General features: G+C 46.6%; 1 protein-coding gene across 1 annotated transcript in view; it reads left to right on the top strand.

The window, feature by feature from the left end:
• Nucleotides 1–27841, top strand: part of LOC311127504 (fibrinogen C domain-containing protein 1-B-like) — a gene marked incomplete at its 3' end in the record, with an annotated part of 349982 nt that overhangs the window by 60911 nt on the left and 261230 nt on the right. The window contains exons 3-5 of the mRNA XM_084159327.1: nt 1591–2070; nt 6860–7019; nt 10800–10936. Of these exons, the coding sequence (XP_084015453.1) occupies nt 1591–2070; nt 6860–7019; nt 10800–10936 (777 nt within the window). The remainder of the gene's footprint in view (nt 1–1590; nt 2071–6859; nt 7020–10799; nt 10937–27841) is intronic.

Genomic DNA, 27841 nt, shown 5'->3' with positions numbered 1-27841 from the left:
GAACACCATACCTACTGTGAAGCATGGGGGTGGAAACATCATGCTTTGGGGCTGTTTTTCTGCAAAGGGACCAGGATGACTGATCCGTGTAAAGGAAAGAATGAATGGGGCCATGTATCGTGAGATTTTGAGTGAAAACCTCCTTCCATCAGCAAGGGCATTGAAGATGAAACGTGGCTGGGTCTTTCAGCATGACAATGATCCCAAACACACCGCCCGGGCAACGAAGGAGTGGCTTCGTAAGAAGCATTTCAAGGTCCTGGAGTGGCCTAGCCAGTCTCCAGATCTCAACCCCATAGACAATCTTTGGAGGGAGTTGAAAGTCTGTGTTGCCCAGCGACAGCCCCAAAATATCACTGCTCTAGAGGTGATCTGCATGGAGGAATGGGCCAAAATACCATCAACAGTGTGTGAAAACCTTGTGAAGACTTACAGAAAACATTTGACCTGTGTCATTGCCAACAAAGGGTATATAACAAAGTATTGAGAAACTTTTGTTATTGATCAAATACTTATTTTCCACCATAATTTGCAAATAAATTCATTAAAAATCCTACAATGTGATTTTCTGGAGAAAGAAAATCTCTGTCTGTCATAGTTGACGTGTACCTATGATGAAAATTACAGGCCTCCCTCATCTTTTTAAGTGGGAGAACTTGCACAATTGGTGGCTGACTAAATACTTTTTTTCCCCACTGTAGACAGAGAAGTCCTGTCATCCTGTAGCAGCTGGAGAGCTGCTCTCTCTCTCTCTCGCTCTCTCTCTCTCTCTCTCTCTCTCTCTCTCTCTCTGCCTTTCTCTCTCTGTCTCTCTCTCTCTCTCTCTCGCTCTCTCTCTCTCTCTCTCTCTCTCTGCCTCTCTCTCTCTGTCTCTCTCTCTGCCTCTCTCTGCCTCTCTCTCTCTGTCTCGCTCTCTCTCTGCCTCTCTCTCTCTTTATTGCTCTCTCTCTCTTTATTGCTCTCTCTCCAGGCGCCTCTCTGTCCCCACCCATTTTCTTTCCTTACTCCCAGACTCTATTATTTGTGTTATGTGCCTCTGGGCTTTGTTCCTCTCCAATGAGTTTGGGTGCATATGCCATCTCTTTATGTGTACTGAGTGTGTGTTCATGAAACAGAGAATTACTGTATAGAAGTGTCTCTACTCCCAACACAGCAGAAAGACACTGAGAGTGAACACACACACAGACACAGACACAGACACAGACACACACACCCCACCCACCTCCCACATACACACATAGCCATGACGTCCACATCTGTGCCAGGAGGCTTTGAATAAACACAGTGATGAAAAAGTGGCTCCCTAGAAAACAGGGTGTATACCCCAGAGAGACACACAGTGGGTTGGGTTTTGATGCAGTAGTAGTGTATGGTGGTTAATGAGCTATGGGAGAGAGAAATCGCTCCTAACAAACATTATTTGATAAAGGACGGGTTGTGAAATATGATACCTCAAAATATTCAAATCCTGTAAATAGCACTAATCTTCAATTATAAGTTACAGAATGTAAAAAAATGTCTGTCTGTTGCTTTAACATTCCACTTTTCTTTTGTCCTTCCCTCCATCCTACCTTCCCTCACTACCTGTAGAGGATGAGCTGCAGCTACCTCCTGTGCACCATCCTCCTCTTCGTCGCCGTCCTCCTGGCCGTCACGGTAACCGGCACCATCCTCTTCATGAATCACTACCAGGCCCCGCCCATGTCCGACGGCCCGCCCCACATCTCAACCAATCCGGACGAGGCCAACGCCCTGGTGACAGTGGAGAGGGGTGACGGCTCGCGCATCAACATCTTCATCGACCCCAACTGTCCCGACTACAACGGGAACTTCCTTCGCCTGGAGGGGGTGCAGACATCGCTGCTTCACTCGCTGAGTGACCACGACACCGACCTGAAGTCGGTCAAAGGTCAGGACCGGGCGCTGCTGGTCAACCTAGCTGAGGAGGTGACCAAACTGTCGGCCCACGCTGGTCAGCTGAAGATGGACTACGAGTCTCTGAGACGAGGCCAGGGGAGTCTGGGGCAGGACCTGAACACACTGCAGACAGAGCAGGGACGCCTCATACAAGTAAGATAGTATACAGTTCAGTACAGACAGGGTTTACAGTAGTTGATGTTTGTGTGTGTCTGAGGCTGCTTGACAAGGCTCAGACAGTGGATGAGACAGAGTGAGTGTTGACTGACAGTCTCTCCCATGTACCTAACACACCAAGGACATTGAAGCCTGCTTATCATCACCTAAACCTGTGAGGGAGACACACGCACACACACACAAACACACTCACAAGCACACACACACAAACATACACGCACACACACACGCATGCACATGCACACACACACACACACACACACACACACACACACACACACACACAAACACACACACAGTGGAGTTAATTGGAGTCCTCCCTCTGGCCACTACAGTAACAGACCGAAACACTCGGGTTCAGCAAAGTGTATAGAGACAGAGGCTGTGTCCCAAATGGCACCCTATTCCCTATGTAGTGTACTACTTTTGACCAGAGCCATATGGGCCATGGTCAAAAGTAGTACACTACATATGGAATAGGATGCCATTTGAGATGCACAAGAGACTGTGTGAGTGTGTTCTTGTCTAGCTAAAAAACCTATTAACCAATACTGGTGGGAAATACCTGACACATGTCTCATATTCTCCTAATGAATGCCTGAATTTGTTTGACTGAGCTTCCTTTAGACGTTTGCACTAAGCCTACCCTCCTGTACTTCTCTCGTTCTTTTCTGTTCCCCTCTCCTTCTCATTACTTCTTATCTCACCCTGCCTCATTGGTGAAACACACCGAGAAAGAAACAAAATAATAAATAATAAAGCGAGAAATAAATAAGAGAGATAGGATTCTTCCCTGAGCAGCTGCTCTAGAAGCCGGTGCTAGTTGCTATCTAGGAACTAAAACCAAGATAGGAGGAAAGAAGAGAATCATCCCGAAGCCTTTGGTGTTCTAGGGTTCTTCTGTTCCTGTGGCTGTTCAGAGCTGGAAAGGCTTTCTCGTATATCAAAGCCCAGGTTCAAACCAGACCAGGAACACTGAACACAGGCAACGGATGGAGGAGGAGCGGTTGGGTGGGAGAGGGGTACAGCAAAGCCACGATTAAAAATAGACATACAGGAGCGAAGGGCTTTGAGTTGTGAATGTGTTGCTCCCAGCTAGCACTTTTATTTTAGCAGGAAGAGGGGATGTGAGGGGATATGAGAGTAGTCATTATAGTACTGTATAAGGAAAACGGTATATCTGTGTGCCAGGCAGAAGCTAGCAGAGCTAGGAGACCCGAGGCCCTTTCTCATTTACACTAGCTAACCCAGGAAGGGAAAAGATCTGCAGGAACGGAACAAATATTATTCTAGTGCTGCAAGTCTTCTTGGGTATGACGCTACAAGCTTGGCACACCTGTATTTGGGGAGTTTCTCCCATTCTTCTCTGCAGATCCTCTCAAGCTTTGTCAGGTTGGATGGGGAGCGTCGCTGCACAGCTATTTTCAGGTCTCTCCAGAGATGTTCGATTGGGTTCAAGTCCGGGCTCTGGCTGGGCCACTCAAGGACATTTGACAGACTTGTCCCGAAGCCACTCCTGCATTGTCTTGGCTGTGTGCTTAGGGTCGTTGTCCTGTTGGAAGGTGAACCTTCGCCCCAGTCTGAGGTCCTGAGCGCTCTGGAGCATCTTTTCATCAAGGATCTCTCTGTACTTTCTCTGTTCATATTTCCTTCGATCCTGACAAGTTCCCAGTCTCTGCCGCTGAAAAACATCCCCACAGCATGATGCTGCCACCACCATGCTTCACCGTAGGGATGGTGCCAGGTTTCCTTCAGGCGTGACGCTTGGCATTCAGGCCAAATAGTTCAATCTTGGTTTCATCAGACCAGAGAATCTTGTTTCTCATGGTCTGAGAGTCCTTTAGTTGCCTTTCGGCAAACTCCAAGCAGGCTGTCATGTGCCTTTTACTGAGGATAGGCTTCCGTCTGGCCACTCTACCATAAAGGCCTGATTGGTGGAGTGCTGCAGAGATGGTTGTCCTTCTGGAAGGTTCTCCCATCTTCACAGAGGAACTCTGGAGCTTTGTAAGAGTGGCCATCGGGTTCTTGGTCACCTCCCTGACCAAGGCCCTTGTCCCCCGATTGCTCAGTTTGGCCAGGTGGCCAGCTCTAGGAAGAGTCTTGGTGGTTTCAAATGTCTTCTATTTAAGAATGAGCCCACTGTGTTTTTGGGGACCTTCAATGCTGCAGAAATGTTTTGGTACCCTTCCCCAGATCTGTGCCTCGGCACAATCCTGTCTCGGAGCTCTACGAACAATTCCTTCGACCTCATGGCTTGGTCTTTGTTCTAACATGCACTGTCAACTGTGGGACCTTATATAGACAGGTGTGTGCCTTTCCAAATCATGTCCAATCAATTGAATTTACCACAGGTGGACTCCAATCAAGTTGTAGCAACATCTCAATGATGATCAATGGAAACAGGATGCACCTGAGCTCAATTTCGAGTGTCATAGCAAAGGGTCTGAATACTTATGTAATTTTTCTTTTTAAAATTAATTTCCAAACATTTCTAAGAACCTGTTTTCGCTTTGTCATTATGGGGTATTGTGTGTAGATTGATGAGGAAAACATTTAATTTAATACTTTCCTAATGCACTGTAGATGAGAATTTAGCAACAACTTGCAAGCAGTAGGTTTGCGGTGGGTTCAGAACAACAATGACAAAAAATGTATACAAAGAAATAAATAAAAAATATGGGGAAATTATACCACCACCAAAAACGGCATTTTGGAGAGTGGAAGGGCAAAGGGGCATGTGGGAGAGAAACCATAGACAATGTATAGAGAGAGAAAGGGAAAGAGAGAGAGAGAGCAAGAGAAAGAGCGTAAAGAGCGAGACCAAGATTGTAGCGGCGAGCGTGTAGTGGGGGCTAAGTGAATGTGGCGACGGGGGCGGCTTAGCAGAGCAGTGCCACGGCCCTGCATGATTTATTTCCTCTCGGAGCCAAGTCTAACGCTGGTGCTGGCTGGCCGGTCAGTGGTTTATGTGCATACAGATGCTGTTCCTCCCTGACACGTCAGTCTGACTGTCTGGTCTATGGGCTGCCTGTAGCCAGGGACAAGATATATGGTGACACAGAGCCGCTTGTGCCACGGTTAGTAATAGCCATGCATCACAGAGAGGCCCAGGAGAATGGTTCCACCTCGCGACACAGAAAGGAACTGTCCCAGAATGCCCCTGAGGGAGGAGTAAGTATCACATTGGACAGGGATATGGACCATCGCAGAGTTAGGATGCGTGAGTCACTTTGTGTAGATACAGTTCAACCTCAAACAATCACTAATTTGATGGCCTCCAGATAGTATGACCTTTTAAACACACTGACTACTGATCTCATATCATCTCTGCATAGAGAACAGTACTCACTCTGTTAAACATACTCTCTCTCTCTGTTACACACACACACACACACACACACACACACACACACACACACACACACACACTCTTAAGTGTAGTGTCTCAGCCCATTGTGAAGCAGCTTTAGAAGGTTGTAATGAGAACTAATTATATTGTGATCCAAATTGATATGTCAGTCTGGGCTGCCGACAGCTCTCTCCCCCTCTACCTCACTCTATATACCCTTCTCTCTCTCTCTCTCTCTCTCTCTCTCTCTCTCTCTCTCTCTCTCTCTCTCTCTCTCTCTCTCTCTCTCTCTCTCTCTCTCTCTCTCTCTCTCACTCCCTCTTCTCTCCCTCCCGGCCTCTACATCCCTCCATCTCTCTCGCTCCATCTCTCTCTCCCCCTCTCCCCCCTTCTCTCTCCCTCTTTACTCTTACACACAGAACTCATAGAAATCAAGGGACTGATGACTCATCCAATCATTCACTCAAAATACGCACTCTCTCTCTCTCACACACACACACAAACACACACACACATGGTGTATACAAAATCACATACAAAACCCAATTTTCCGGTGCTCCCTCTCTCCGCAGTGTAAAATGGGTCATCTCCTTGGTGTGTGTGTAGAGGCCCTGTGCCCGTGTAACGTGATTGCAGCGGTGCCCGGTGTGTGTGTGTATGTGTGTGTGTGCGTGTGTGTGTGTTGTGGTTATTGAGGCCAGTTTCTCTACTCTAATGCTGTTAACGCACCTGGCTATAGCTGACATAATGGAAAGATCACAGGAGTCTAAGCCACTTATCTGTGGCTTTTTGCAGGGGCAGAGATGTGTGTGTGTGTGTGCGTGTGTGTGTGTGTGTGTGTGTGTGTCTGTACCCAACACCCAGCCATATAGCTGCTGGCCAAGTAGGGAAATAGCACAGGATGACTTAGGTAATGTGTACAGCGGTAAAGAACAGAGCAGAAAGTAAAGAGGTAAAGAGCTAGAAGGTAACAACAGAAACAGTTAGAGAGATTTGTTGTGCTATTCTCTCCTGAAACCTCATTTATCACTCCAATGGGCTCTAGCTCTTTTCTCTAAACCAATCAGCAGGCAGCATGCTGGGGATATTGGCTTATATCAGAGGTACACAGGTCTGGTCCGCTGCTCCACGGTGGGGGCCAATCTACAGCCAATCAGTAACATCAAGTGGAAAAACTGAAAACCAGCAGGACTGTGGTACTCCAGGGCCCTTCTTTAGTTGCAGACTTTGGCCTATCAGTAGTTCTGCAGGGTGGAGTGTTGTTGGTTTAGACTGGACTGAACAGGGACATATTCACAGGGGGAACCTGATCCTACTCTGAGATGCTTTTTAATACAGGCCCAGGTGGATGATTCTGTTGGTTTTAGCTACTGTGATAAAGTGGTTAACTAATGGTTAATACTGTGTGTATTGCAGCTGCTATCTGAGAGCCAGATCAACATGGTGAAGGTGGTGAACACTGTGAGCGATGCTCTCAGCTCCATGCAGAAGGAGACAGGGGGACTGAAGGCTCGGGTCAAGGCTGACCTACAGAGGGCACCGGTCAGAGGGGCTCGTCTCAAAGGCTGTGCCAATGGTAAGTCTGATAACTGTCTGTCTGTGTCTGGCTGGCTGGCTGGTTTGCTGGCTAGCTAGGTGGCTGGCTGGCTATGTGGCCGGCCAGCAGGCTGGCTGGCTATATGGCCGGCTGGCTGGCTGTCTGTCTGTCTGGCTGGCTGGCTGGCTGGCTGCCTACCTGGCTGTCTGTCTGCCATGCATGCATATGTCTATGTGTGTGTGTCTCTGTGTCGTCATATGTGTTTTTCTGTCCCTGTATACATAATGTATATCTCTCTTTCTGTGTTATTCAATAGTGTACTATATCTCTATCTGCCAGGAACAGAGATTAATATTACCTCATGACCCTTGGTGCTAGCGTTGAATCTATGAGTGTAAAATATACAGTACAGTATGTAAATATGTGAGTAGTGATTGGTGTGTCCATTGGGATGTGTTGCTCGGAGTGAGAGCCTGAGAAAGCCTGACGTGTGATCCCTGAGGGAAGCTTCAGGCGAACCTACATCAGACCTGAGGGAAGCTTCAGACAAACCTATATCAGACCTGCCAGAAGCTTTAGACGAACCTACATCAGAAGCCTTCCAGTAGATTCTTCCTTTTGCAGCCAGCCATGGAATACACAACGGCTGACACTTACGCATCACACACACGTGTGTGTGTGTGTGCGTGTGTGCCACAGACCCCAGGTTTTCATAAATATTTCACACAGATGAGGACCTGCATATATAGAACTAGGATGATACAGTATCCATTTCAATCACAGGAGGCTGCTGAGGGAAGGACGGCTCACAATAATGGCCAGAACGGAGCGAATGGAATGGCATCAAACACATGGAAACCATATGTTTGATGTATTGGATACCATTCCACTAATTCCGCTCCAGCCATTACCACGAGCCCATCCTCCCCAATTAAGGTGCTACCATCCTCATTTTCCACATTTTGTTACGTTACAGCCTTATTCTAAAATGGATTAAATAAATAAAAAATCCTCATCAATCTATACACAATACCCCATAATAACAAAGCCACAGAAATACCTTATTTACATAAGTATTCAGAACTTTTGCTATGAGAGGATCTGCAGAGATGAATGGGAGAAACTCCCCAAATACAGATGTGCCAAGATTGTTCCGTCATACCCAAGAAGACTCGAGGCTGTAATCGCTGCCAAAGGTGCTTCAACAATGTACTGAGTAAAGGGTCTGAATACTTATGAAAATGTATTATTTCAGTTTTTTAAATTTGCAAACATTTCTAAAATCCTGTTTTTGCTTTGTCATTATGGGGTGTTGTGTGTAGATTGATGAGGGTAAAAAACAATTCAATCCATTTTAGAATAAGGCTGTAACGTAACAAAATGTGGAAAAAGTCAAGGGGTCTGAATACTTTCTGAATACTTTCCGAGCCACACATACTGTATATATACACTGAACTAAAATATAAACGCAACATTTTACTGAGTTACAGATGAGACATCTGTTGCATTGTGTTGTGTGACAAAACTGCACATTTTAGAGTGGCCTTTTATCAAATCAAATCAAATGTCATTTGTCACATACACGTGTTTAGCAGATGTTATTGCGGGTGTAGCTAAATGCTTGTGCTTCTAGCTCCGACAGTGCAGTAATATCTAACAAGTAATATCTAACAATTTCACAACATATACCCAATACACACAAATCTAAGTAAGGAATGGAATTAAGAATATTTACATATATGGACGACCAATGACAGAGCGGCATGGACTAAGATACAGTAGAATATTATAGAATACAGTATATACATATGAGATGAGTAATGCAAGATATGTAAACATTATTAAAGTGACTAGTGTTCCATTTCTTAAAGTGGCCAGTGATTGCTATTTATTGTCCCCAGCACAAGTTGCACCTGTGTAATGATCATGCTGTGTAATCAGCTTCTTCATATGCCACACCTGTCATGTGGATGGATTAACTTGGCAAAGGAGAAATGCTAACTAACAGGGATGTAAACAAATTTGTGAGAAATAAGCTTTTTGTGCGTATGGAAAATTTTGGGGATCTTTTATTTCAGTTCATGAAACATGGGACCAACACTTTACATGTTCCGTTTATATTTTTGTTCAGTATAGATTATCTGTAGAAAAGCAATTCTGCTACTGAATCTGAGGTTGATCGTCATGACAAATTGTGCCATAACTCTAAACAACAAGCTCCAAAAACAACCCAATTTTGGGAGCAAACATTTGTCAAATGTCTGTACACACAGGAGGGGGTGGAGGGGGGCGAGGGGCGAGAGATTGTTAAGAGAAGAGGGATCTCTCTAAAGTGTCTTCTCTCCAGAAGTAGTGTTTGGGCCCTGTGGCTGCTTTCTCGCTGCTTTAAATTCTGGGGTTTGACCCACTGAAAGCTGGCATGCATAATCTATACAGGGCTCATCATCACAGAATTCCCACGAGCGCAGAGAGGAACCCACACATATCCACACCCCTCTGTGGCACATATACCCAAACCTACTGATTCCTCTGTCTCTGTCACACAAATACTATACCCAAACCTACTGATTCCTCTGTCTCTGTCACACAAATACTATACCCAAACCTACTGATTCCTCTGTCTCTGTCACACAAATACTATACCCAAACCTACTGATTCCTCTGTCTCTGTCACCCAAATACTATACCCAAACCTACTGATTCCTCTGTCTCTGTCACACAAATACTATACCCCAACATACTGATTCCTCTGTCTCTGTCACACAAATACTATACCCAAATCTACTGATTCCTCTGTCTCTGTCACACAAATACTATATCCAAACCTACTGATTCCTCTGTCTCTGTCACACAAATACTATACCCAAACCTACTGATTCCTATGTCTTTGTCACACAAATACTATACCCAAACCAACTGATTCCTCTGTCTCTGTCACACAAATACTATACCCAAACCTACTGATTCCTCTGTCTCTGTCACACAAATACTATACCCAAACCTACTGATTCCTCTGTCTCTGTCACACAAATACTATACCCAAACCTACTGATTCCTCTGTCTCTGTCACACAAATACTATACCCAAACCTACTGATTCCTCTGTCTCTGTCACACAAATACTATACCCAAACCTACTGATTCTTCTGTCTCTGTCACACAAATACTATACCCAAATCTACTGATTCCTCTGTCTCTGTCACACAAATACTATATCCAAACCTACTGATTCCTCTGTCTCTGTCACACAAATACTATACCCAAACCTACTGATTCCTCTGTCTCTGTCACACAAATACTATACTCAAACCTCCTCCCCCTCTCTCTCCCTCTCCCTCTCTCTCTCTCTCTCTCTCACCACCCAAGGAGTCCCCATTATCTCCCTTTTCCTCTCTGTCAAGGGAGGGTTAGATATGCCCACAGTATGAGTGGAATGTTCTCCTCATCTCTGTCATTTTTCTTTGTTTATGCTTACATAATGTTTTAGCCACTTGTTTTACTTACCAGCTGGAATTCAGACTGAGAGCTTTTGTTTCTCTTCTTTTTCTTTCTCTCTTCCCTTCTGCATCTCTCTCTCTCTCTCTCTCTCTCTCTCTCTCTCTCTCTCTCTCTCTCTCTCTCTCTCTCTCTCTCTCTCTCTCTCTTTCCCTCTCTCTCTCTGTATCTCCCTCTCTCTCTGTATCTCTCCCTCTCTCTTGCTCTGTCTCTCTCTCTCTCTCTCTCTGTATCTCTCTCTCTCTCTCTCTCTCTCTCTCTCTCTCTCTCTCTCTCTCTCTCTCTCTCTCTCTCTCTCTCTCTCTCTCTATGTATCTCTCTCTAGGCTCTCGTCCTCGTGACTGTGGTGATCTGTATGCTAATGGACAGAGGGAGGATGGCATCTACTCTGTGTTTCCCACTCACTACCCCTCCGGCTTCCAGGTCTACTGTGACATGACCACAGACGGAGGGGGCTGGACGGTGAGTCATACTATACACACGCACACGTACACACACACGCACACGCACGCACACACACACACACACACACACACACACACACACACACACACACACACACACACACATACACACACACACAGACAGAGGCACAAACACACACACACACAGACAGAGGCACAAACACACAGACAAGCGAGCTTGTAAGCACACACACACACTCAACATGAAGGGGACGGGGACCATATTCTCAAGTGTCTGCATTAGAATAGAAGAAACACAGCCATTTATATCCTCAAGCACTCCAACAGTGTTCTTATTCATCCACAACAAAGACAGGTTATTTCCTTTCTCTCTCTCCATTCTCTCTCACTCCCTCTCTCTTTCCTCCTCTACAATTTTATTGGGTTGGTAATCAAAATAAAAAACTCCAGAGCTAATAGGTTTTGAAATGCTTTTTATTATGACTACCTTAGCTTTATATAGATTTTACTCTCTTACAAAGTATATCTGCCAAGCCGCACTAAAATAAGAATAATTCGGTGTGGAACACTATTAATAAAATGTGTCCCAGAATGCAACATACATTTAATTTCACCAATCTTCTGGATCATCCATCTCCTGAGAAACAAGAGCTCCGGAAAACAAACATTGTTTTCTTCTCCACTCCTCATGATTAAAATGCAGCACTGCATATACCCTAGCAGATTTGTATTGAAAAACCAAAGTGGGAGAAATGAATGGCAATTAGATTGCATGTTGAACTTTACACCTTAACTGTAGATAACATTATCTGAGCTGCAAAAAAACAAGGAACATGAAATGAAAAAGCTTCTATGACGGTGGCTGAGAACGCAGGTGATAATACAGATGAGAGAAGGAGATATGAAACACAAACTTGACTACGTATCCATCTACGTACTACATAGAGAGAGGGAGAGAGAGAGAGGGAGAGAGAGAGAGAGAGAGAGAGAGAGAGAGAGAGAGAGAGAGAGAGAGAGAGAGAGAGAGAGAGAGAGAGAGAGAGAGAGAGAGAGAGAGAGATAGAGGGGGAGGGAGAGAGCGAAAAGAGTATTCAAAGGAGCACAACATAATTGAATGGGAAATGTTCCCTCTCACCCGAAACATTCTCCTTCACGCCTCTGCTGCTCTGGCCTGTACCTGCTGATATCATTAGTGGAGTCACCTTAATGCCTCTCAGCCCTTTCTCAAACTTGTCGGAGTGTACATTATACACATTGCAGCTGCGCTGCTGCAACAGGCCGATGATGTACTCATTCGGCCTCTTGTTATGATGCACTGCTGAGTGCATTCTGGGATGACGTGTAGCAAGTTGTGTTTAGAGCGAGTGATGGAGCGAGTAGTTAAACTCGTCTGTGAGCTATTTTATCCTCATTATAGGCTATTTTATATTTGATTTACTTGAGTGTATTGACCGACGGCCTGTACAGGTCCAGCACTCTTCTTTTTGTTTGTTTTTGTTGCCTATTTTAGCTGTTCACAGAACGCACCACCTTACTGGACTTTTTAAACTTCAACCTAGCGCTGCTAGCTGTGGCTAGCCTGCTTTTTAGCATTAACCTTAATGGCTACCGACGGCTAGCCAATGGATTTCAATGCCCAACCATTGAGTGTCCAATGCTACTGCTGTGAAATATTCACTAATTAACCAGAGGGACAGAGTGGAAGACCGAGCGCATATGGAAAATGGGTATGTCTGTAAAAAGTGTATTTGGTGTGACCGGATGATGGATGATAACAGGCGGCTTCAGAAGGACGTTCGCCGGCTATCCGATGAGCTGAAGCGGAAGGAGAGCCTCGTTAATGAGTTCACCAATGTCTTGGCGCGGAACATCTCTTCAACTCCACTTCACCACAGAGCCTGTTTTGGGAGCGACCGCAGTTCGTAAAATGGGACGGCCTGCACCCGAATAGGAGAGGAGCTTTGATGCAGAGTGGTAACATTGAAAAGGTACTAAAAAAGTGATGGGATATCAGTCCTTGCCCGAAACAGGTAACCCTCATCGAGTCTTGTATTAATCCACATCCTCATTTGAGGCATAGACCAAATGGCACAGTTCTAAGCAATCTTGTATCTATTCCATTTCAAGCCAACCCCATAGCTATTTCATATAGAGAGCTACCTACTGAACATAGCATGTTTGTATTAGAGACTCCGTCTGATCTGAAATCCTGCAACTGTGGCCTTCGACTGATTCATGTAAATGTCAGAAGTTTGATTTAGAAAATGTATCTTATTTTATTTTATTTATTTTATTTCACCTTTATTTAACCAGGTGAGCCAGTTGAGAACAAGTTCTCATTTACAACTGCAACCTGGCCAAGATAAAGCAAAGCAGTGCAATAAAAAACAACAACACAGAGTTACATATGAGGTAAAACAAAACATAAAGTCAAAAATACAACAGAAAAAAAATATATATATACACTGTGTGCAAATGTTGCAAGTTATGGAGGTAAGGCAATAAATAGGCCATAGTGCAAAATAATTACAATTAGTATTAACACTGGAATGATAGATGTGCAAGAGATGATGTGCAAATAGAGATACTGGGGTGCAAATGAGCAAAATAAATAACAATATGGGGATGAGGTAGTTGGGTGGGCTAATTTCAGATGGGCTGTGTACAGGTGCAGTGATCGGTAAGGTGCTCTGACAACATATGCTTAAAGTTAGTGAGGGAGATAAGAGTCTCCAGCTTCAGACATTTTTGCAATTCGTTCCAGTCATTGGCAGCAGAGAACTGGAAGGAATGGCGGCCGAAGGAGGTGTTGGCTTTGGGGATGACCAGTGAGATATACCTGCTGGAACACATACTATGGGTGGGTGTTGCTATGGTGACCAATGAGCTAAGATAAGGCGGGGATTTGCCTAGCAGTGATTTATAGATGGCCTGGAGCCAGTGGGTTTGGCGACGAATATGTAGTGAGGACCAGCCAAAAAGAGCGTACAGGTCACAGTGGTGGGTAGTATATGGGGCTTTGGTGACAAAACGGATGGCACTGTGATAGACTACATCCAATTTGCTGAGTAGAGTGTTGGAGGCTATTTTGTAAATGACATCGCTGAAGTCAAGGATCGGTAGGATAGTCAGTTTTACGAGGGAATGTTTGGCAGCATGAGTGAAGGAGGCTTTGTTGCGAAATAGGAAGCTGATTCTAGATTTAACTTTGGATTGGATATGCTTAATGTGAGTCTGGAAGGAGAGTTTACAGTCTAACCAGACACCTAGGTATTTGTAGTTGTCCACATACTCTAGGTCAGACCCGTCGAGAGTAGTGATTCTAGTCGGGTGGGCGGGTGCCAGCAGCGTTCGATTGAAGAGCATGCATTTAGTTTTACTAGTGTTTAAAAGCAGTTGGAGGCTACTGAAGGAGTGTTGTATGGCATTGAAGCTCGTTTGGAGGTTTGTTAACACAGTGTCCAATGAATGGCCAGATGTATACAAAATGGTGTCGTCTGCGTAGAGGTGGATCTGAGAGTCACCAGCAGCAAGAGCAACATCATTGATATACACGGAGAAAAGAGTCGGCCCAAGAATTGAACCCTGTGGCACCCCCATAGAGACTGCCATAGGTCCAGACAACATTTTAACTGGCTCCTCAAACTAACGCATACATTTTGATCATTACTGAGACTTGGTTAAAAAAGTCTGTGCCAGACTATGATGTGTCTTTGAATGGACATAATGTCTTTGAATGGACATAATGACAGAGCTGGCAGATTGGGGTGTCACCATAATCATAAAGGACAACTTGAATGTTGCTGTGTGTATTACCATCTCTGTCCCCAAGCAATTTGAATTTATAGTCTTAAATGTGGGCCTTGGTAATAATGCCAAACTTATAACATTTAACATTTAAGTCATTTAGCAGACGCTCTTATCCAGAGCGACTTACAAATTGGTGCATTCACCCTATAGCCAGTGGGTTAACCACTTTACAATAAAAAAAAAAAAAAAAAAAATCATTATTATTTTTTTTATTTTTTTTTTTGGGGGGGGGGCAGAAGGATTACTTCATCCTATCCCAGGTATTCCATAAAGAGGTGGGGTTTCAAATGTCTCCGGAAGGTGGTGAGTGCCTCCGCTGTCCTGGCGTCGTGAGGGAGCTTGTTCCACCATTGGGGTGCCAGAGCAGCGAACAGTTTTGACTGGGCTGAGCGGGAACTATGCTTCCGCAGAGGAAGGGGAGCCAGCAGGCCAGAGGTGGATGAACGCAATGCCCTCGTTTGGGTGTAGGGACTGATCAGAGCCTGAAGGTACGGAGGTGCCGTTCCCCTCACTGCTCCATAGGCAAGCACCATGGTCTTGTAACGGATGCGAGCTTCAACTGGAAGCCAGTGGAGTGTGCGGAGGAGGGGGGTGACGTGAGAGAACTTGGGAAGGTTGAACACCAGACGGGCTGCGGCATTCTGGATGAGTTGTAGGGGTTTAATGGCACAGGCAGGGAGCCCAGCCAACAGCGAGTTGCAGTAATCCAGACGGGAGATGACAAGTGCCTGGATTAGGACCTGTGCCGCTTCCTGTGTAAGGCAGGGTTATGTTAGTGGGAGTTTATCACACTCCCTCGACCCTCCCAATTGCTCTTAGAAAATTGTCTGACTTGATGTCTAACTATGCTAAATCTGAATTATTAATATTGGATGCACTTAAGCTGGATTGGTTGATTCCAGTATGAGATAGACTGAAAGATATTTGTACTGAACAAAATGTAACTCTACTGATAACTAAACCACCCTGAAAAATCAACTATTTTGGATAGCATTCTGACAAATGCACCTCATAAGTATACAGCCAATGGAATCTTTGCTAACGAGCTCAGTAATAATATGCCATTTAGCAGACGCTTTTATCCAAAGCGACTTACAGTCATGCGTGCATACATTTTTTTTGTGTATGGGTGGTCCCGGGGATCGAACCCACTACCTTGGCGTTACAAGCGCCATGCTCTACCAGCTGAGCTACAGAGGACCACAGTGACCACAGTGACCATTGTCCAATTGCCTGCATTACAGATACTAAGCTACCAAAATTGTATCCACGCATTATTACAAAGACACATTCAGAACTTTCAATGAGCAACATTTCCTGTATGACCTGGGGTTGCATGATTGGGAGGGTGTGTCCTCTATCTCTGATTCGGATAAGGCCCCGTAAATGTTTAACTTCTCTGTTTAACTCTGCTGCAGATAAGCATGCCCCATATAAGAGATTAAGGGTAAAATACAGATCTAACCCATGGTTCACACATTCATTGTCTGAAATATTTAATGTAAGAAACTTAGCTTGGGCTAAGGCTAGATTGACTGATTATACCTCTGACTGGCAGTCCTTCGGACATTTGAGAAATAGATGTCTTACTCTGGTTAGAAAAGCAAAGTTAACATACTTTATGAATTGTGTATCTGAGAGTGGTGAAAAAAAGGCCACTCACTCTAAAATGTCACACAACACAAAGTGTGCAATTGGCATGTCCACCAGAGCGGTTGTTTTTAATGTTCATTTCTCTACCATAAGCCACCTCCAACGTCGTTTTAGAGAATTTGGAAGTATGTCCAACTGGCCTCACAACTGCAGACCACGTGTATAGCGTTATGTGGGCGAGGGGTTTGCTGATGTCAACGTTGTGAACAGAGCAACCCATGGTGGTGGTGGGGTTATGGAATGGACAGGTATAAGCTACAGACAACAAACACAATTGCATTTTATCGATGGAAATTTGAATGTACAAAGATACCGTGACGAGATCCTAAGGCCCATTGTGAGGCCCATTTTTTAAAGGTATCTGTGACCAACAAATGCATTACTGTATTCCCAGTCGTGAAATCCATAGATTATGGCCTAATGAATTAATTTAAATTGACTGTGTGTGTGTGTGTGGCGGCAATATGCATGTGTGTGTGTGTTTTGTGTGTGTGTGTGTGTGTGTGTGTGTGTGTGTTGGAGTGTCAGTATAATATGTGTGAATGTGTGGTTAGAGTCCAGTGAGTATACATCGAGCCTGTGCAAGAGAGTCAGTGCAATTATTTGAAATAAATAATAATAAAATAAGGGGGTCAATAGAAATAGTCTGGGTAGCCATTTGATGAACTGTTCAGCAGTCTTATGGCTTGGGGGTAGAAGCTGTTAAGGAGCCTTTTGGTCCCAGACTTAGTGCTCCGGTACCGCTTCTTCTGACACCGCCTGGTATAGAGGTCCTGGATGGCAGGAAGCTCAGGCCCAGTGATGTGCTGGGCCGTACGCACTACCCTCTGCAGCACATTGTGGTCAGATGCCGAGCAGTTGCCATACCAAGCGGTGATGCAACCAGTCAGGATGCTCTCGATAGTGCAGCTGCAGAACCTTCTGAGGATCTGAGGTCCCATGCCAAATCTTTTCAGCCTGCTGAGGGAGAATAGGCATTGTCATGCCCTCTTCGTGACTGTGTTGGTGTGTTTGGACCATGATTGGTCCTTAGTGATGTGGACACTGAGGAACTTCAAGCTTTTGACCTGCTCCAGTACAGTCCCGTCGATGTGAATGACGGCGCCAGTCTGTTTTTACACCTGGACATAGCACTCTTTCAGCAGCTACGCTTGTCTTAAATTATATATGTAATTGCTTAGATCATAGGAATCAATGTGATGCCATATTTATAGATCTATCCAAGGTCTTTGATACTGTTGTGTAAGGGTTGGTGTGAGGTGTGACCCAGGTGTGGTGCAGGGTATACAGTAGGCAGTAGGCAGAGATGGTGAAACAAGGATCTTTACTGGTGGTCCTGAAGCCAGAATACAAAATAACGGACTTATCACGATAAAAGAAAGGCGGAGCAAATAAGTCTCCAAAAACCGTCTGACAGCCAAAATATGAAATACTACCTAAGACTGAAACAAATAACGAAATGGGGAGAATACTTCTCAAGTACCTGTTCATAGGTCTCCGATCAAACACTGCATAGTATTGCTGGACATAGAGAAACTAGCAGAGAAAACTGAGCAAGGGAACACAGGGAAGTGAGGGCATAAATACACAGGTGAACAGGTAGACACAGGTGACACCAATAATATAATGATTAGTCCAGACTGTGAGTGAGGAGGTGCCTAAGGTTGTCGGAGGATGACATCTAGTGGGTCGCTCCGGAACTGCGACCCCCTCCTGAAACACTGTCGACCATCCCCTACTCATTCAAAGGTTGTCTGAAATGGGCCTCGTCCAGGAATCTTGCATATCTGTCAGATATTAATAAAGGTGGCCCGCAGGGGTCATTTTGGGACCTGTCTTCTTTAATATTTACATAAATAATATTGGTCTATCTGCAAAAACCTGTAACATTCATCTGTATGCAGATGACACTGTTATGTATACACTATTGCCCCTAGGGCTGACCAGGCTATGTTGGAGCTGCAATCTGATTTTCACCTTGCAGAAAGTCCTTGTTGATTACAAATGAAAAACTAAATGTACGCTGTTTTCTAATTTCCATAGAAATATTTCAGATGGCTTACACATTTATGCATTGGATGGTTCTTTCATCGAGCAGGTTCCCGCCTATGAATATCTGGGCTTTTAGATTTATAATAATTTTACGTTTAAAAAACATATGGACGAGCTAGTTAAGAAGCAGAGATTTAAAGTAGGCTTATTTTATAGGAATAGATCATGACTCTCCCAATACAGCAGGAGGCAGATTGTGCAGTCAACTTTCCTGCCAGTTCTTGACAATGGTGACACCTTTTATTGGAATGGAGCAGCCACTACTCTTAAACCTTTGGATGCCTTTTACCATAGCGCCCTTCGCTATCACAGGGGATAGTTTTAATACGCATCACTGCATCCTGTATCAAAAGGTTGGCTTATCCACATTAAAGTCCCATAAATCACTTCATTACTTCCTTTTTGTTTACAAAGCTCTACTATACAAGCTTCCGACTTACCTATCTGCTGAGTTCCTACAGATAGTAAAAACACGGAATGTGTCACATGCTGTGGTCGCAGTAAAACAAACACTAACAAATAACAATAGACAATTCTCTAATTTTCCCCCACACGCTCCACATTTTTGGAATCCCTTACAAAATGAATGACATTTGCATTCCCTTGTGCCACTAGGGCAGTTTAAAACCCTGATGATAAATGAGTTCACCGAGGTGTGCAATTGTGTTCATTGATTGACTTTAATAATTTGTTTATGATGGCTGGGATGTTTGTGACATTCTAATGTAATGTACGTGTTATTGTATCTTGTTATTTTATCTTATATCTTGTAGTTTTATATTTTATTTTATGTCCTCAGGGCACCATTGAAGATGAGACCCTGGTCTCAATTGAGCTTCCCTGATTAAATAAAAGTTCATAATAAAAAAGGAGAAATAAGGAGAGAGATTGAGAGAGAGAATTGAAGAGGGAAGAATGAGAGAATAAGAGCATGTCTTGGACATATATAAGGAGGTATATAAAGTGAGGGAAAAAAGTATTTGATCCCCTGCTGATTTTGAACGTTTGCCCACTGACAAGACATGATCAGTCTATAATTTTAATGGTAGGTTTATTTTAACAGTGAGAGACAGAATAACAACAAAATAATCCAGAAAAACGCATGTCAAAAATGTTATAAATTGATTTGCATTTTAATGAGGGAAATACGTATTTGACCCCTCTGCAAAACATGACTTAGTACTTGGTGGCAAAACCCTTGTTGGCAATCACAGAGGTCAGACATTTCTTGTAGTTGGCCACCAGGTTTGCACACATCTCAGGAGGGATTTTGTTCCACTCCTCTTTGCAGATCTTCTCCAAGTCATTAAGGTTTCGAGGCTGACGTTTGGCAACTCGAACCTTCAGCTCCCTCCACATATTTTCTATGGGATTAAGGTCTGGAGACTGGCTAGGCCACTCCAGGACCTTAATGTGCTTCTTCTTGAGCCACTCCTTTATTGCCTTGGCCGTGTGTTTTGGGTCATTGTAATGCTTGAATACTCATCCACAACCCGTTTTCAATGCCCCGCTGAGGGAAGGAGGTTCTCACCCAAGATTTGACGGTACATGGCCCCGTCCATCGTCCCTTTGATGCGGTGAAGTTGTCCTGTCCCCTTAGCAGAAAAACACCCCCAAAGCATAATGTTTCCACCTCCATGTTTGACGGTGGTGATGGTGTTCTTGGGGTCATAGGCAGCATTCCTCCTCCTCCAAACACGGCGAGTTGAGTTGATGCCAAAGAGCTTGATTTTGGTCTCATCTGACCACAACACTTTCACCCAGTTCTCCTCTGAATCATTCAGATGTTCATTGGCAAACTACAGACGGGCCTGTATATGTGCTTTCTTGAGCAGGGGGACCTTGAGGGCGCTGCAGGATTTCAGTCCTTCACGGCGTAGTGTGTTACCAATTGTTTTCTTGGTGACTATGGTCCCATCTGCCTTGAGATCATTGACAAGATCCTCCCGTGTAGTTCTGGGCTGATTCCTCACCGTTCTCATGATCATTGCAACTCCACGAGGTGAGATCTTACATGGAGCCCCAGGCCGAGGGATATTGACAATTATTTTGTGTTTCTTCCATTTGTGAATAATCGTACCAACTGTTGTCACCTTCTCACCAACCTGCTTGGCGATGGTCTGTAGCCCATTCCAGCCTTGTGTAGGTCTACAATCTTGTCCCTGACATCCTTGGAGAGCTCTTTGGTCTTGGTCATGGTGGAGAGTTTGGAATCTGATTGATTGATTGCTTCTGTGGACAGGTGTCCTTTATACAGGTAACAAGCTGAGATTACGCACTCCCTTTAAGAGTGTGCTCCTAATCTCAGCTCATTACCTGTATAAAAGACACCTGGGAGCCAGAAATCTTTCTGATTGAGAGGGGGTCAAATACTTATTTCCCTCATTAAAATGCAAATCAATGTATAACTTTTTTGACATGTGTTTTTCTGGATTTTATTTGTTGTTATTCTGTCTCTCACTTTTTCAAATAAACCTACCATTAAAATTATAGACTGATCATTTCTTTGTCAGTGGGCAAACGTACAAAATCAGCAGGGGATCAAATACTTTTTTCCTCACTGTATAGTTATACAGACGGATTACCAGGTTGTGGATCCCTGTGTCACAGTAAGCATAGACTTATCTGTCCCAAAGCAAATCTAACAGACAACTCTCAGCACTACACTCAGTAGTTCATAAACTATAGACATGCTCATCCGCACATTTAAATGAACAAACCAATCTGTCACTGTGAGAGTGTCAAAGACACGTTGCTCTGCTGTTAGCCATACTAGAATGCTAAATTGTTAATTTTCAGAGGTAAGACACTTTTCTTCCTTTGATAGGCTTTTGATAAGGATTTAATATCCAAATACATTGGGATATGATTAGGATAGGAGGGGAGTGAAGTGTTAGGTTTGTTATATAATGTAAAAGACGTGTCTTCCTGTAATAGGCTTTTGATAAGGATTTGATATCCAAATTCAATGGCATATGATGAGGATAGAATGGAATTTAATATTAAAAAGGTTGAACGGGATTCGTAAAATATTGGACTATATGGAATTTGTAGCATATCATACGAATTGCAGGATTTTATTTGTATTTGTCACGGTTCAGACAGACGACCAGAGGACCACAATTGCGTCACACCAGAAAGTTTATTAAAACTTAAGGGAAAAGGGAAGTAGGGAGTGAATGAAGGCTCCAGGGGTAACAGGGATCCCGTCCAATGTGCTGGGTCTGTGCCCCCCCCAGTGGCAGCGATGCGTCCTATGAAGCCGGTGGTGGGTGGTCCAGAAGTCCTGGGGGGGGGAGACACAGACACAACAGGGCGGAATGAAACAAGGCAGCAGTACAGTTCAAGGGAAATCCAAAATACGTAGTAGCAAGGCAGAAGGCTGGTCAGAGTTACCGGGATTGAAGAGTAGTCAGGAGTCGTTATGGCAGAAGCAGGTCTGGATCTCCTGGGGCAGAAGAGTATCCAAAAATCAGGCAGGTCCGGGGTCACAAAACCAGGGTGAGCCAGAAGCGCGAGCAAACAGGTTCCGGGTGTGAGCTTTGCAGACGATCTGACACCGGAGAGCTGAAAGACAGGGCCTTAAATACTGGGAGAGGTAGTGGGTAATGCAGCGCAGCTGGCAGAGTAATTAGAGCAGAGCAGAGCAGGGACAGGTGGAGCTAGTTAGGCTGAGTAGAGAGAGTGGTGAGCAGAGTGGAAGAAAATTAAGGTGGTAACCCGGTGGAGTGAGAGGCTCATGACAGAACCCCCCCCCCAAGGGACGGCCCCAGAAGTCCCAAGAGCAACACCACGCCGGGCGGGAGGAGGGGAGCCGGAGGAGGGCTAGAACTCCTCCGAACGGTCCGAGTGAACGTCCTCATCCTCGGAGGAAGCCGGAGGGCCGTGGTCGGGAGATGGGACAGGTCCCGAGACAGGATCAGGCACAGGACAGGAAGCCGAGCGGGCAGGACGGTTAGGGACCCCTCTGGGGCGGCCCCTACGGATTGCAGGTTGATCAGGATGCCGTTGGTGGAAAGCGGTGATGAGAGTCCTATCCACAATCCGACTAGCTGGCACCCAGGTCCTTTCCTCAGGTCCATAGCCCTCCCAGTCAATGAGGTACTGGAGACCCCTACCCCTCCGTCTGGACCGAAGCAGGCGGCGGACGGTGTAAACCAGACCACCATCGACGAGCCGTGGAGGAGGAGGACAAGGCGCAGCAGGGACCAGCGGACTCTCATGGATGGGCTTAATCTTAGACACATGGAAAGTGGGGTGCACCCTCAGGGAATTAGGCAGTTGGAGCCGGACAGCAGTTGGGCTAATCACTCTTATGATAGGGAATGGGCCAATGAACCGAGGTGCCAGCTTCTGCGACTCCACCCTGAGTGGCAGGTTCTTCGATGACAACCACACCCTTTGACCAACATGGTAGGTGGGAGCAGGAATTCTCCGACGGTTGGCCCCGGTAGTGTAGCTGGCAACGGATCTGAGGAGTGTGGCTCGGGCTTGTGACCAGGTGCGGCGACATCGACGGGCAAAAGCAAGTGCAGATGGGCAAGTAACCTCCTCTTCCTGGCTGGCAAATAGAGGAGGCTGGTATCCATAAACACATTGGAAAGGGGACATACCGATGGCAGAGCAGGTCAGAGAATTGTGTGCGTACTCCACCCATGTCAATTGCTGCGACCAGGAGTGGGGGTTGCGTGAAGTCATGCATCGCAGTGCCTTCTCGAGCTCCTGATTAGCCCGCTCTGACTGCCCATTGGATTGGGGATGGAATCCGGAAGTCAGACTGACTGTGGCTCCCAGCAGGTGACAGAACTCCTTCCAAAAAGCGGAGGAGAATTGTGGACCACGGTCAGAAACTACATCCTTAGGCAGTCCGTGGATCCGGAAGACGTGTTCCAGGACCACCTGGGCGGTCTCCTTGGCGGTTGGGAGCTTGGGGAGGGGAATGAAGTGTGCCATCTTGCTGAAACGGTCAACAATGGTGAGAATGACGGTCATGCCACTTGAAGGGGGCAGCCCCGTGACAAAGTCAAGGGCGATGTGAGACCAGGGACGTCTGGGCACAGGCAGGGGCTGCAGAAATCCGGCTGGGGGCTGGCAGGACGACTTGTGTTGGTTGCAGATGGGGCAGGCTTGGACGAATTCCCGTACATCCCTTCTCAGAGAGGGCCACCAGAACCTCTGGGCGAGCAGGTTGTAAGTGCGGGTGGAGCCAGGGTGACAAGCTAGGCGGGAGTCATGTCCCCACTGAACGACCTGGGACCTCAGGTCTTCGGGGACAAAAAGGCGGTCAGCTGGGCAAGTGCTGGGACCTGGCTGGTTACGGAGAGCCTCCAGCACCTGTTCCTCAACAGCCCAGGTCAGAGCTGCAACGATGCAGGGACTTGGCAGAATCGACACAGGGTCCTTGGAGGGGGTGTCATCCTTCTGGAATTGACGGGAGAGGGCGTCTGGCTTGGTGTTGCGTGATCCAGGCCGGTATGACAGAGTGAAATTAAACCTGGTGAAGAACAGGGCCCAGCGGGACTGCCTGGAGTTCAACCGTTTGGCCGTGCGGATGTACTCCAAGTTCTTATGATCGGTCCAAACGAGAAATGGAATGGTGGACCCCTCCAGCCAGTGACGCCACTCCTCCAAGGCAAGCTTCACAGCCAGCAGCTCACGGTTCCCTATGTCGTAATTGCACTCAGAGGGGGACAACCGACGTGAGAAAAAGGCACAGGGATGGAGCTTCCTATCCTCCGCAGCCCACTGAGAAATCACAGCACCAACTCCCACATCCGAGGCGTCCACCTCCACAATGAATTGCCGGTCCACATCAGGCATCTGGAGGATGGGAGCGGAGGTGAACCTCACCTTGAGGGTACTGAAGGCTTTGTCGGCTGCTGGGGTCCAGGTGAAGGGTTGCTTGGTGCTGGTTAGAGCAGTGAGAGGGGCAGCAACGGTACTGTAGTTCCGGATAAACTTTCTGTAGAAGTTAGCAAACCCCAGAAACTGTTGCAGCTTCTTTCTGTTCTCCGGAACTGGCCATGAAGTGACTGCTGATACTTTGGCAGGATCCATTTGGATACTTCCCTCTGCCACTATGTACCCCAGGAAGGCCACTGTCTTGACGTGAAACTCACATTTCTCTGCCTTGGCGTAGAGGGAATTCTCCAGAAGACGATGAAGGACTTGCTGGACATGGCGGGTGTGTTCAGACAGGTTTCTGGAGTAGATTAGGATGTCATCCAGGTAAACGAAGACAAACTTGTTTAACATGTCCCGCAGTACATCATTCACTAGAGCCTGGAACACAGCAGGAGCATTGGTGAGGCCAAAAGGCATAACCAGATACTCGTAGTGGCCTGTTGGTGTATTGAATGCGGTTTTCCATTCATCTCCCTCCCGGATCCGCACTAGGTGGTAAGCGTTTCTGAGATCCAACTTGGTAAAAACAGTGGCTCCCTGGAGCAACTCAAAAGCAGAGGTGAGCAGAGGCAGAGGGTAACGGTTTTTCACTGTGATGTCGTTGAGTCCCCTGTAGTCGATGCAGGGGCGAAGAGATCCGTCCTTCTTCCCCACAAAGAAGAAGCCAGCACCAGCAGGAGATGAAGATGAACGGATTAATCCTGCGGACAGAGAGCCATTGATGTAGTCCTCCATGGACTTTCTTTCAGGAGCAGACAATGAATAAAGACGACCCTTTGGAGGGGCTGTTCCAGGGAGGAGGTCGATGGCACAGTCGTACGGTCGGTGAGGGGGCAGAGATGTGGCTCTTGCTTTGTTAAACACCTCTCTGAGACCATGGTAGCATTCTGGGACATTGGAGAGGTCAGGAGCGGAGTTAGTAGGTACTGGCCGAGGGGGTAGTGCGGCAGCAAGCAGGCAGGTTCGGTGGCAGTCCTCTCCCCACTCCCTGATCACCCCGGTCACCCAGTCGAGCTGAGGGTTGTGCCGGCGGAGCCATGGGTAACCCAGGATGAGGGGTTGGCCTGGAGAGGGGAGCAGGTGAAACTGGATAGTTTCTTGATGGTTTCCGGACAGACCCATCGAGACCGGGGCCGTGACATGAGTGACCGATCCGAGTAAGTGTCCGTCCAGTGCCCGGGCAGGAATAGGAGGTGTCAAACGGAGGTTCTCCAGTCCCAGTTGGCGTGCCAGCTTGATGTCCATTATGTTGGCTTCGGCGCCAGAATCCACCAGAGCAGCCAGGGTGTGAGTTGAGTCAGAGAGGCGGAGGTGAACTTGCAGCAGGGGTTTGCGGTCGGAGGACTGGATGGTCATTGAACTCAACCGGACTCCCCCTATGCCCGGTGAGCTTCGGCCCTTTAAAGGGCAGGTTACCACACGATGTCCATCACCTCCACAATAGAGGCAGAGGTTTGAGGTGAAGCGGCGCTGGCGCTCTGCAGGAGTGAGAGAGGCTCGCCCAATCTCCATAGGCTCAGACTGATCAAACTGACCTGGGTGAGTGGCAGTAGATGACAGGAGCCCAGTCGGATCTCTCCGAATGCCGGTAGTAGGTGGACCTTGGCGCCCCCTCTCACGACGACGGGTCTGTATCCTTCTGTCGATCCTGACAGTCAGTGCGATGGCTTCATCAAGAGTGGAAGGCAGTTCATGGGAGACCAACTCGTCCTTGATATAGTCAGCCAAACTATGGAAGAACGCGTCCACCAACGATGGTGTGTTCCAAGAACTTCGTCTAGCCAGGGTTCGGAAGTCGATGGAATGGTCTGCGACTGTACGTCTGCCTTGTCGAATACTGAACAGTTCACGAGACGCCTCTGCGGTTGGTGAATCCAGGTCAAACACCTTCAGCATCTCCTCAGCAAACAGGTCGAAGGTTGCACATGCGGGGGTTTGACGTTCGAACTCTGCTGTTCCCCAGAGTCGAGCTCGGCCCGTCAGGTGAGTGATGGCATACCCAACTTTAGCCCCCTCCGTGGCGAAGGTCCTTGGCTGCAAGGAGAACTGAAGTCGGCAGCTAGTCAGGAATGGCCGGACCTGGGTTGAGTCGCCGTTGAACCGCTCGGGGTTTCCAATCTTGGGTTCCGGAGCAGCGGCTGCAATGACCGGGGCAGGTAACTCGGGGGCAGGGCTGGTGGGCAGACTGGCTGGGGTAAGGTTGGTGAGGAGTTGAATGATCATGGCGAGTTGTTGTTGCTGCTGCTGGAACTGCTGCTCATGCTCATCGGTTTCCATGTCGGGGAAAGTGTGCGCTGAGTCCATAATGGTCAGATCGTACTGTCACGGTTCAGACAGACGACCAGAGGACCACAATTGCGTCACACCAGAAAGTTTATTAAAACTTAAGGGAAAAGGGAAGTAGGGAGTGAATGAAGGCTCCAGGGGTAACAGGGATCCCGTCCAATGTGCTGGGTCTGTGCCCCCCCCAGTGGCAGCGATGCGTCCTATGAAGCCGGTGGTGGGTGGTCCAGAAGTCCTGGGGGGGGGAGACACAGACACAACAGGGCGGAATGAAACAAGGCAGCAGTACAGTTCAAGGGAAATCCAAAATACGTAGTAGCAAGGCAGAAGGCTGGTCAGAGTTACCGGGATTGAAGAGTAGTCAGGAGTCGTTATGGCAGAAGCAGGTCTGGATCTCCTGGGGCAGAAGAGTATCCAAAAATCAGGCAGGTCCGGGGTCACAAAACCAGGGTGAGCCAGAAGCGCGAGCAAACAGGTTCCGGGTGTGAGCTTTGCAGACGATCTGACACCGGAGAGCTGAAAGACAGGGCCTTAAATACTGGGAGAGGTAGTGGGTAATGCAGCGCAGCTGGCAGAGTAATTAGAGCAGAGCAGAGCAGGGACAGGTGGAGCTAGTTAGGCTGAGTAGAGAGAGTGGTGAGCAGAGTGGAAGAAAATTAAGGTGGTAACCCGGTGGAGTGAGAGGCTCATGACAGTATTATTATTTTTTGCAATTTTCGGGGACCTATTTTGGCTAGTGAGCGCTACTTTCAAATCTACTGGCTGAAATTATACAAAACCTAACCCTAGCATCACTTTAAGTTGTTTGTTTGTCAAAGTGAAGACACTTGTCTTCCTTTGATAGGCTTTTGACAAGGGTTTGATAACTAAATACAGTGGGATATGAGTAGGATAGGATAGGAGTGAAATGTCAGGTTGTTTGTGTTTTTGGTAAGTGTTTCGTATCAAGTGATCAAACACTTGGCTAGCTGGGTCTAGAGTAAACAGAGGTGTTTTGTGAGATTTCATCTTTGGGTAGTTATCCCACAGGAGGGATTAGAAGGGTAGAGACAGAGAGGTGAACAAACACACTCGCAGAGATACTATATTTAAACACACTGGCTGAGTCCGAAATGGCACCCTATTCCCTATGTATTACACTACTTTTGACCAGCTTTCAAGGGCACTCCATATAGGGAATAGGGTGCCATTTGGGACACAGTCACTGTCACAGAAACACTAGCTCTAAACACACTGGCTG

The sequence above is a fragment of the Coregonus lavaretus genome, assembly GCF_964263955.1.
Source record: "Coregonus lavaretus genome assembly, chromosome: 4".
NCBI lineage: Eukaryota > Metazoa > Chordata > Actinopteri > Salmoniformes > Salmonidae > Coregonus > Coregonus lavaretus.
Note: the sequence above shows the minus strand (reverse complement) of the source record. Positions and strands in the feature narration are given on the sequence as shown.